Source organism: Eschrichtius robustus, chromosome 14 (assembly GCF_028021215.1).
Source record: "Eschrichtius robustus isolate mEscRob2 chromosome 14, mEscRob2.pri, whole genome shotgun sequence".
Classification (NCBI taxonomy): domain Eukaryota; kingdom Metazoa; phylum Chordata; class Mammalia; order Artiodactyla; family Eschrichtiidae; genus Eschrichtius; species Eschrichtius robustus.
Genome location: NC_090837.1, coordinates 22,073,395 through 22,084,206, shown reverse-complemented (window position 1 = coordinate 22,084,206; position 10,812 = coordinate 22,073,395). Strand labels below are relative to the sequence as shown.

Here is a 10,812-nt window from a genome sequence, read left to right as displayed (position 1 = left end):
GAGTGAGCGAGCAGGGGAGGCGGCGAGAACCGGAGCGGCGGGCCGGGCGGCCGCGCCGGCGAGCGGACCAGCGGGCGGCGAGCAGCGCGCAGCGCGGAGCGCGCGGAGCACCGAGGAGCGGGAGCGGCGGGCGCAGCGCGCAGCGGCCCGAGCGGAGAGGCCCGAGCGGCGCCGCCCCCGCGGCCCCTGCGGGGCCCCCGCCGGGAGCCCGACGAGGGAGGGGACGGCATGGACCGGCGGCCCGGGGCGCGGGGGCGCTAGGCCCCCGGAGGGGCGCCCCCCGCCTCGCCGCCACTGCCGCCGCCGGGCCGCCCTCCGCAGCCGCGCGCCCTGCCCGCTCCAGCCGCCCCCGGGGCCGCCGCCGGCCCATGAGCCCCGACCTCAAAGTTTGCGGCGGGCGGGCGGGCGCGGAGCCTCCAAGATGCCGTTCCACCCGGTGACGGCGGCGTTGATGTACCGGGGCATCTACACCGTGCCCAACCTGCTGTCGGAGCAGCGCCCCGTGGACATCCCTGAGGACGAGCTCGAGGGTGAGTGCCCCGCCGGGACCCCCGCCCGCCGGCCCTCCTACCTGTGCGCCCAGGTGGAGCGCGGTCTAGGGGCGCAGGGGCTGGGGGCTGTCTGCAGGTGCCGCCTGCCAGGTGGGCACTCCAGCGAACGGCTGCGCGGGGAGGCAGGACGAGTTCGCACCCCTGGGCGCCGCGGTGGGGGTCGCCAAAGCGGAGGGGCGGCCCAGCCCCTGCCCGCCTGGTCCCCCGCGCTGCGGAAACTTGCCCGGCCCCGCAGCGGGGTCACGGGGCCGCGCAATCTGCGGTGACGGTGCGGCAACGCGGCGGATTGGGTTGGGGGTCTGAGCTGTGCCCCCTCCGCCGGCCCGGCCAGAGCACCCGCATCTTGATCCCCTCCGTGGCGCCCGCCCGCGGCTCTGCGCTGGCATTGACATTCCGCTCGTGTCGCTTTTAAAATCCAATCTGCTCGGGCATCGAGAGAAGGGGAGAGGGCGACTGCCCTGCTCCTGCCGGCTCCCGGGCTGCCCGCAGCCCCTCTTGCGGCCGTAGCCCCTTCCCCACAGCCCTGCGGGGACCCCCAGCCTGGAGCGCCAGGAAGGCGGCCCGGGAGGTGGTGGCGACAACAAGTGGCCAGATTGGGCTGCTTGGTTGAGATAACCAAGCCTGGTAGGGAAAGGCAGAGAGGCCGGGACCTAAATCTGTCCCCCTGGAGTCCCTCCACCTCTGGACATGAATGGGGACTTTAGGCAGCAGGCTAGGCGAGATCAGAGCAGATGGCAGAGGCCAGGGTCCCTGGACAGAGGCTTCTGAGGAGCGATGAGACCCCTGGGGCCTGCGAGTTCTTTCCCTTCTGGGCTGGGGACAGGTGCTCAGGTTTTCCCTCCCCCCAGACCTCCTGGGGTCCCATATGGAGTGGAGTGAGGGGCTCTGGGCTGATGGGAGTCTTGGCCCCCTGGGATCTGCTTGTCTGCTGTTGGGGGAGGGGCTGCGATCACCCTGAAGCTGGGCCTCTCTTCAGGTACCTTAGGTCCAGGGGTCTCTGCGATCTGGGGCTCAACAGGGCCTTTAGGGGGTGCAGCTGAGACACCAGCGCAGTCAGGGATGATGGTGGGAGCACAAGCCATGGAGAGAGATCCAGCCTCATCCCCCAGCGCTGGAGGGAGCAGATCCTGGGGGAGTCAGACGGGATCAGGGGGAAGATCAAGGGGAGAAGGCAGCTACCCCCACCCCACCCCCACCCCCGCACTGCACCACAGACTGTGAGCCACCTGCTTCTCACCAAGTCCCCCCAAAAGCCTCCAGAGGTTGGGAGAGCCATGGAAATGGAGGCTGATGTTTGAGGCGGGCAGGACAGATGGATGAGTGCCACTACTGGGTCTCTGGCCTTGAATTCCAAAGCCCAAGTCCCTGCCCTGTCTGGGCCGAAGCCCAGGAACAAAAAGTCTCATCCAGGGCCTGGGAAAAGGAGGGAGTATGATGAGGGACAAGAGGGCAGGGGATGGGGCATAGGCTGTCTCTTCCCTAACACTGTCTTCTCCTGCCCTGGGCCACTGCAAAACCTTTTAACCAGTTTCCCCTCCACAGACCCTCATCCACACCTTCCTCCTGGCCACGCGGGCAGGGGTAAACATTGTCCCCCTACACCAGGCAGCTTTCCCCTCATTCCCTCCTCTTGCTCCCAGCACCCCACCATGACCCTGGCAGCCCTGCTATGGGCCTCACTGGTCCCTCCTCTCCTGATCTCCCAGCCCTGGAGTGCAGACCCCAAGGAAGGGGAGAAGCTGAGGAGGCTGGGGTGCAGGGGTGAGCAGGGCACAGGGCGGGCAGTGCAGGGGCGAAGAGGCCACAGGCTCCCCTTGGACCGCATGGCGGACATGCTGGCAGGAGCCCAGGAACGTTAGTCACCAGCCACACCAAAACGCACTCCCTGCTTCTCTCCTGTCCACTTCTCCTGGGCCCTGTGAAGCAGGAGGACCTGGCACAGGGGGCATCTGAAGGGCAGAGCCCTCCCTGGGGTGGGCGGGATGGGGCATCATGGAGCAAACAGATGCCTGGTGGCCCCAGCGCATCTCCCGGCCTGCGGGCAGCCATGGATGAGGACAGGAAGTCCTCTGTGATCGGCCCCCTTCTTGGCTGCAGGCACTCTGGAAGCCCTTCTCCTAGGAGACCAAGTCTCTGCAGGCCCCAGTGGGCCTTGAGTGCCAGGGCTGGGTGGGAAGGGTGACCATCCATGGCACAGATCCCCCCTCTGCCCCCTCCACCTCCCCAGTGCCTCATCAGTGCTCCTGCCCCAGGGTAGTGTGGGTAAGACCCAGGCTCTTTGCTGGGAGGATGCCCATCACTGGGCAAGCCACACGTGCCGAGGAGAGGGAGCCCGGCAGCTTGGGATGAAATGCTACAGACAGTACGTGCCTGCCTGCAGAAATCCAGGGGGTGGTTAGTCCGAGGGGGAGGAGGACTAGGAAGGGAGGTGGAGAGCACCGGGTTAAGGTGAGGGCTTCCTAGCCAAGCAGCGGTGGGTTCCAGTTCTCTGCTCCTTCAATTTATGGAGTGACCTTGGGCAATCATTTGCCTTTCTTGCCTCGGTTTCTCCTTCTGTAAAAGGGGGTTGACATTGCCCCTCCCCAGGGCTGCCAGTGACAGAGGATGTGATGGAAGTGCTCAGCACAGGGCCTGGCATGCAGTGGGGACTCGGGGACTGGGACGCAGCAGCAGGGAGGCTGAGGGGTGGGGGTCGGGGAAGGCCCATGAGGAAGGAACACAGGGTATGCAGGGGGGCCGGGCCAGAAAGGCAGGCTGGGGGAGAGGGTGGGTGGAAAGAGCCTTGAAGGTCTGGCAGAGGCACCTGGGGACCCCTGGATGGCAGTTGGCCGGGTAGACGTGGCTGGGCAGAGCTGGTCTGGGTCCCCCAGCCTCCCTTGAGGCGGAGGTACAGGATCTCCCAGATTCTCCCTGAGATGCACACAACAGAGCCCCCCTGGCCTGTGGCAGTGCTGAGGCTGACCCCAGTGGCGTCGACAGGCTTGAGCACCTGAGGGTGGGAATTGGGGCAGCTGCAAGCCCTAGCCTGGCCCTCCCTCTGAGAGAGGAGAAGGAAGACAGACGGACAGGCAGACAACCACCAGGGCAGAGGTCTGGGCTTGGCACTTGACCTGCTCAGTCAGATGGTGGAGCCTGCAATGAGAGTGGCCAAACGGGGGCGTTCGGGGTACGGGGGGGCAGAGGAGTCCCTTTTCCTGCCCCTCTTCTCTGCAAGCCCAGCAGCCGCCTCTGTCAGGCTGGAATCTCGGGGAGGCCAAAGTGCTGGGGCGCGGGGCCAATGCCGCGGAGAGTGGCCGTCGCTGCAGAGGACAGACACTGCCCCCCTCAAAGTGACCTCCAGCCCACGCACTCCCTCTCTGGACTCTGGCTCCCTGACAGTGCTGGCATCCCTTGGGGGCGGTTGGGGACTCAGGCCCTGACGCAGCTCCTCGGGCCGGGGAGGGGATTGAGGGCGTCAGGCTGGAGGTGGCAGGTAGGGACCAGTGTCGGCCCGGAAACCCAGAGGCCCTGCCAGCCCTTCGCTGGGCCAGGCTTCCCCATGCCAAGATGGAGCACGGCAGGCTTCCCCTGGCCTCATGGGGAGCGAACAGAGCGAGGCTTTCGGGAAAACATGCCCAGCTGGGATGTGCCGATGGCGGCGGCAGCAGCAACAGGAAAGCCATGACACCCACCCCACTCTGGGAGCCCCCAGCAGAGTCCAGTCTTCAGAGATGGGGCAAGAGTCACGTTCCCATCTCAAAGGCGAGGCTCTTGAGGTTCAGAGAGGGAGGTGCCTTGCCCAGGTCACTCGGCTGCTGAGTGGCAAAGCCAGACTCCAAGCCCGGGCCCCCAAGTCCTGGCACCAGCAAACAGGAAGGCCGGCCTGGTGCTTGAAGCTCCTCTAGTCCTCCCTCTCCTTCCGGCTCTGCCAGAACGTCTGGGATGTTCTGATTTATAGCATCCTGTTCTGAGCCAGGCCCAGCCCCAGCCAAGCACTTACATGCTTGATTTTCTTATTTAGTCATTTCCGCAGCCCCATTGTACAGGTGAGCAAACACCCACTCAAGGGCACCAGACCAGGATGCGGGAGAGCTGGGATCTGACCCTGAATCTGTGTGACTTAGTGCTGATTCTCTGGCCGAGAAGGTAATCCCTGAACTTGGCCTCAGAAATCAGCTGGTGCTGGGTCACAGCTCTGAGCAAGGGCGAGGACACAGAGTAAGACTGAGGTGTGAGCCAGGCGTGCCAGGGAGGAGTGGCTGAGGCGACACTTGAATGAGGAGGTGGCGGTCTTTGGATTGATCTTGTGGTCTTGGAAGGTTAGTCCTGCCTGAGAAAGGGCTGACCCTGGGCCTGTCACCTGCCCGTGGACCCCAAGATTCACCTGCCCTCCACTGTCTCCTGTGCGTTTTCTCAGGACTTTTAGAAGGAGATCAGGGGCTCCAATTGGAGCAGCCCTGGGCTCTGGGAGCCACACTTGGCCCCTGTCAGTGTGGGAGGGACAGCCTGGACCCCAATTCATTGCAGGGGAGAGAGCCAGCACCCACTGCAGCCCCACTGTGGGTCCAGGGTTTTGCCATCCCACCCTGAGCTCTCCCGACCAAGGACCCAGAAGGATGGGGTGCCTGCCTTGGGCTCCCCAAACCAGCCCCTGACCTGGGGGGGTCTGAGGATGGTTCCCCCACCCCTGACTTCGGCTTGATCCCCCTCCTCTGGGTGGCCCATGGAGTGAGGGGGTCCTTAGGGACTGCACAAGGGGACAAGCAGCATCCTCAGCCTCCCTTCCTGCTTCTTGCCTGCTTGGGGAGTAGAAAGCAAACGCTTGCCCTTACTAGCATCATTTGTAAACTAAGAGTAAATGGGCTCTGAGTGATGACCCCACACCAAGTGGAGCATGAACTTCTGGTCAGCTCCTTTGTGTGTGTGCTCCAGATGGGTGGGCTCCCTGAATCAGTCATTCATTCACTTAACCACTTATTAGCAAATGGTTATGCTTGAATGACAGGCACTGTTCCAGGTAGCGGGGACACAGCGGTGAACAAGACTGACCTGGCTCCTGCTCTCATGGCGCCTCATAGTTCACAATCTGGTGTGGTCAGGAAGGAATCCTTGGGGGAAGAGTGGGGTCTGTGGGAGCCCAGAGGAGGGCCAGAGTCAGCTGGGGGGGCAGGGAGGGCTCCAGGGAGGTGATGCCATCCACGCTGGGAACCAGGGATGTATCAGAATTCACCATGGTGAGGGGAAGAGCATTCCAAGCAAAAGGAGCCTCATATTCAAAGGCCTGGAGGTGGAGCAGCCCTGGTGCCCACCATGACTGAAAGGGCCCCTAGGGCTGGAGTTCAGGACACCTGAGGTGGGCAGAGCCCGTGGCTGGGTCAGGAGGCCAACAGTGCCAGCCAGAAACCTAAGTGTGTGTGTGGAGGGCTGGGCAGAGGGTGTGCCTGGCTGCATGGTCACTGCCTTCCTCTGAACCCAAAGACTCCCAGGTGATTGGAATTCCCTTAGCAGCCTCCGTAACTGCTGGGACTCTGCTCACACACCTCTGGGAATGGGGAGCTCACTACCTCCTCCGTGGCCCTGGAAAATTCAGGTGGGAGTTGGCCTGGAGTTCCCAGAGTCCAGGGTTTACAGAAGCCCCTGGGCCTGCCCAGATCTCCCTTCCCAGCTGCTCTGCTGGCCAAGGGGCCACTGGTTAGGAGACCAGGTTCTCAGGCCCTGCCTGGGATGGGTAGGGGGTGGTCCAGAATCAGAGGGTCTGGGGGCCTAGGCAGCTCAGGTGTGGCCCACTGACTCTGTCTTGGCCTGCATGTCAACTGGAACCTCCAGGCATTGGCTGTAGATGCCAGGTGGGAGGAGCCTGATGAAGTTTGGGGCTTCAGCCCAAGCCACCTTGCCGTGTGGCTTGGGACACATGGCCACCCTCTCTGGGCTACAGTGGGTCCAGCAGAATCAGGGGATGACCCCAAGGTGCAGGATCCCACAGTTTCAGGGGCTCACAGACCCTCTAGGCCAGGCCTGGGCCAGCCTAACTCCTGCCCTCACTAGAAATAGCCCTGACCCCACACCGGCCACCTAGCCTCTCTGGGCCTCACTTTCCAGGCGGGCAGCGTGGAGCATCTCATCTGTCTCTCCTTCCAAATGCACGCTCGCACGCACACATGCACACTCGCACACACGCACATGAGCTCACCTCTGCCCGCGAATTGAACAAGGAGACCCCCGGGGAGCTGGAGCAGAGAGGGTGGGAGTGGATTGAGATTCACTCCCCACCAACGGGAAATGTTCTGTAGGACCCTTCTTGGGCTGAGTAACAATGAAGGGACAGCAAACAGAGAAACAGAGGTTAAAAAAAAGGGTGAACGGGGAGAGGTTAGGACCCTTCAACCCTCAACAGTTCCTGGATGTCCTTGGTAAAACCCTTTCATCCTTACACCATTACTGCCCATTTTACTGTGGGTAAGACTGAGGCTGGCCCAAGGCCACTCACGGGGTTGCTTGTTCCCAGGCTCCCAGCCCAGTGCCTTGCTCCCCACCCCTGAGTCACCCAGGTCCTCAGGCCTGTCTCCCCCTCCATACAATGGGTGGGGGGAGTGACCCCCCGCACCTGAGCTGGCCTGGGGCTGCTCCATCCATCCTCTGTCTTCCCCCAAACCTTGGGCTCCGTCTGGGAGGCAGTCTGCACTGAGCTGTCAGCCCATTAGCTCAGATCCGCGGCTGCCTCACGTGGCCACCATTAATGAGTGTTGGCCAGTGTTAAGGAGCTGAGCCTGGGGAGGAAGTGCAATGGGGATGAAGGGACGGGGGATGGAAGTGGGGGTGGGCAGGGAAGGCTTTGGCTGATCACAGGGGACCGGCTGCCTAGCCCGGCGTCCTCCCCTGCACTGTGGGACCCGTGGTACCGGCCACACGGGGTCGTCGTGAGCACGCCTGGAGAGGCTGTTGGGAGCCTGGCACGTGGAGCCGGAGACCCCCGGGGCTGTCTTTTCACTGCCGCGGGGCCTGGGCACCTTTGCTGCCTGCTTGGCCTGCCCTGAGCTCCAGGGAGGCAGCGCTGTAGTGGACTCTTGAGCCACCTGCCAATTGTCTCTGACCAGACCTTTGGGCTCTAGAGGGGAAGGGGGGATTCTCCATCCCGGGCTCAGGCTGTGGCGTCTGGGATCCTGGAGGTCTGGGGAGTGGGCTGTCGGGGACAGGAGTGAGGTCTTGACCTGCTCTGCTCCTCCCACAGAGATCCGAGAGGCCTTCAAAGTCTTCGACCGCGATGGCAATGGCTTCATCTCCAAGCAGGAGCTGGGCACGGCCATGCGCTCCCTGGGATACATGCCCAACGAGGTGGAGCTGGAGGTTATCATCCAGCGGCTGGACATGGACGGTGAGCCCTGCCCCCTGCCTGTTTCCTCACCCCTCACCTGGTGGGGGGGGCTAAGTCTGGGGCCTGAGCCACCAAGACTGAGCCCACGGGGGGCCTCTTACTCTCCCCACTCCCAGCCAGCCTTCCAAGCCCATGGCTTGGGTTTGCAGCCAGGTCTGGCCCCATTTCTCAGCCTGGAGAATTGAGGCTAGAGAGAGTATGACAGCCCCAGCCATACCCAAAGGTTGGAGATTCTGCCCCTCTCACTCTGTGTTCCAAGAAATTTTTAAAGTACAAATTTTTAAAGTAAAACGGATATACTAAATACCCCACTTCCCATCACCAAAAATAAAAACTCAATTTAGTTGTAAATATTTGCCACCTGGCATTTAATCAAGGAAAAACTCATAAGAACCAGTAATGCCCAGTGCCCTCCGCTCATCCTCCTCTGGCTGCCTCCCCCACCTCATCTCCACCCAGAGAGCAGGTGATGACCTGGGCAGGCAGTCCCCCATCCTGAGCTTCATTTCCTGTCTGTGTGGTGGGGAGGAAGTCCGGCCCCACACCTGCTCCGGGACAGCAGCAGGGTGCTGCGAAGCCATGTAGGGTTCAGAGGGAAATGTGTCTCCCACACGCAAGGCCTGCTCAGGGCCCACCTGCTGCGTGCCACCACCCCCCCCCCCCCACCTTGTCAGGTGGGGCCTCAGCACACTCGGTGGCTTCAGCATGAGCCCAGAGACTGGCACATCAGGCTCTGAGGAGAGGACCTGCCTGAGGTCCCATGGTGGCCCAAGGTGCCCAGGTGCAGCCTCACCAGCTGACTGGAACTGTGCCCGCTCTAGGTGATGGCCAAGTGGACTTCGAGGAGTTTGTGACCCTCCTGGGACCCAAGCTCTCCACCTCGGGGATCCCAGAGAAATTCCACGGCACTGACTTCGACACCGTCTTCTGGAAGGTACTCCCTGGCTGACTGGGACCCAGGGCTGTGTGCACAGTGAAGGGCTGTACTGGGCCAGCGAAGGGTCGGGCCCACACCATAAAGGGGGGGATGACACCCCCAGGCTCTGTCCACTGGACGTCTTGTCTCCCAGCGGGCCATGGGGTTCCCTGGGGAGGCTGGTGTTGGTCGAGGACTCAGAGAATGGAGTGAGTGGTTGCCAGCCCTCCAGAATCTGGAGGCTTGTCGCTGGCTGTGTGGCTGCAGGTGCTGGGTGGGGACCGTGGTGGTGCTGGTGGCCAGAGCGCTGTGTCTCCCCCAACCCAAGTGTGACATGCAAAAGCTGACCGTGGACGAGCTGAAGCGGCTGCTCTACGACACCTTCTGTGAGCACCTGTCCATGAAGGACATCGAGAACATCATCATGACGGAGGAGGAGAGCCACCTAGGCACGGCGGAGGAGTGCCCCGTGGACGTGGAGAGTGAGTGACCCACCCCGGGACCCCACAGGCGGGCCGACTGCTCGGGCAGGGGAGGAACCAGGGGCTTGCAGAGGGGAGCTGGGGGCCTCCTTGCCTGCCCCAAACCTTGCGTCCCCGTGTGCCCCGCGGGACGAGCCCATGTGCAGAAGTGCAGGCGGCTCCTGAGTCCATCGCTTGGCTGTCCCCTTCTCTCTCTGGTGCTCCCCGGCGGCGGGCGGCCACAGCCTGCTCCAACCAGCAGATCCGTCAGACGTGCGTGCGCAAGAGCCTGATCTGCGCCTTCGCCATCGCCTTCATCATCAGCGTCATGCTCATCGCAGCCAACCAGGTGCTGCGCAGCGGCATGAAATAGGCGCCACCTGGGTGCCCTGTGGGGCGCGCAGTGCGTGGAGCCCCCTCCACACCCACCGCCGCCCGCAGTCCTCTCCCTCCACTGACTCCCTGGGCCACCACCGCGTGTACTTCAGGGCCTGCGCGTCCAGCGGCACCACCCCGCCCGCCCCACAGGCCTTGCATGGAGCTGTGGCCCAGCTGCAGAGGGCCTGGTGGTGGCTCTGAGGATGGCCCTGGCCCTGCCTGCACCCTGCCCGTGCCCCACCCTGGCCTGTATGTAGCACTAACTTTTCCCGCTGTGCAGGGGCTCCTGGGAAATTAAGGAGGAATTTATACAGGGCCCAGTAGCTGCAGGTCCCTTGGGCAGGAGGAGGCACTGTGTGCCCAGGGCCACACAGCCAACCCAACCCTGGTCCCTCAGGTCTGCCCAGGGCCATGGAGGGGAGTGCAGGGGACAGAAAGCCTCCTCCTGGAGGGCAACATGAGGCTGGGGTCTCCTGGGCCCTTCTCCCTGGCATGGCCTGAGGAAGCCCCCGGCCTTCTGCTGAGTCCCTTCCTCTGACCTTCCTTAGACTCAAACCCAGCCCTCCTCCACACACCCACTAGGGCTAGAGAATCAGCCCATTTCAAAGATGAGGACCCTGAGGCTCAGAGGGCTCTCAGATTTGGCCTCAGTTCCCCCATCAATGGTGATTTTTAGGCAGGGCAGAAGCTCACGGAAGATGGAGCATCTGAGGTGGCCCAGCTGCCACCTCACCCATTGGGCCCCCCACCAGAGGCCCAGTGACCTGAGGGCCACATCGCCCACCAGCACCCCAGCACAGTGGAGTGCAGTGGAGGCAGGAAGCAGAGCTGGGGCCCAGAGGCTGCGAATCCCCTGAGCAGCCTATGTGGTCTCCCTACCGACTGGGGGGCTCCTCCAGGGCAGAAGCCACCCCTGGTGTCAGTGCCAGGAAGCTCAGCCAGGCCACTCTCCCAAGCTCAGGGCCCGTCCTCCTGGGTCGCCCACTTCTCCACACCATCCAGGCCGGAGACCCAGCTCCCATCCCTGGCCAAGCTGTGCCATCTCACGGTCGGGCACCAGCTCAGCACGGGCTGATGTGGGGGCCAGGACGGCAGACTGAGTCCTCAGCTCCCCTCCCCAGATCCGGGGCTACTGCTCGCCTGGGCGAGTCACAG

General features: G+C 63.2%; 1 protein-coding gene across 1 annotated transcript; it reads left to right on the top strand.

The window, feature by feature from the left end:
• The first annotated feature begins 421 nt into the window (after window positions 1–421).
• Window positions 422–9,652, top strand: CABP7 (calcium binding protein 7). The gene is made up of 5 exons (XM_068563689.1): window positions 422–530; window positions 7,759–7,902; window positions 8,724–8,836; window positions 9,147–9,300; window positions 9,525–9,652. The coding sequence occupies exons 1-5, from the start codon at window positions 422–424 to the stop codon at window positions 9,650–9,652; spliced, it is 648 nt and encodes a 215-aa protein (XP_068419790.1).
• Window positions 9,653–10,812: the final 1,160 nt, after the last annotated feature.

Excerpts from the sequence above, each read along its gene's own strand:
- CABP7 (XM_068563689.1), top strand. The coding sequence starts at position 422 with ATGCCGTTCCACCCGGTGACGGCGGCGTTGATGTACCGGGGCATCTAC. Across the intron at positions 531-7,758 it reads CCCTGAGGACGAGCTCGAGG|AGATCCGAGAGGCCTTCAAA; the intron begins GTGAGTGCCCCG and ends CTCCTCCCACAG. Across the intron at positions 9,301-9,524 it reads GTGCCCCGTGGACGTGGAGA|CCTGCTCCAACCAGCAGATC; the intron begins GTGAGTGACCCA and ends GGGCGGCCACAG.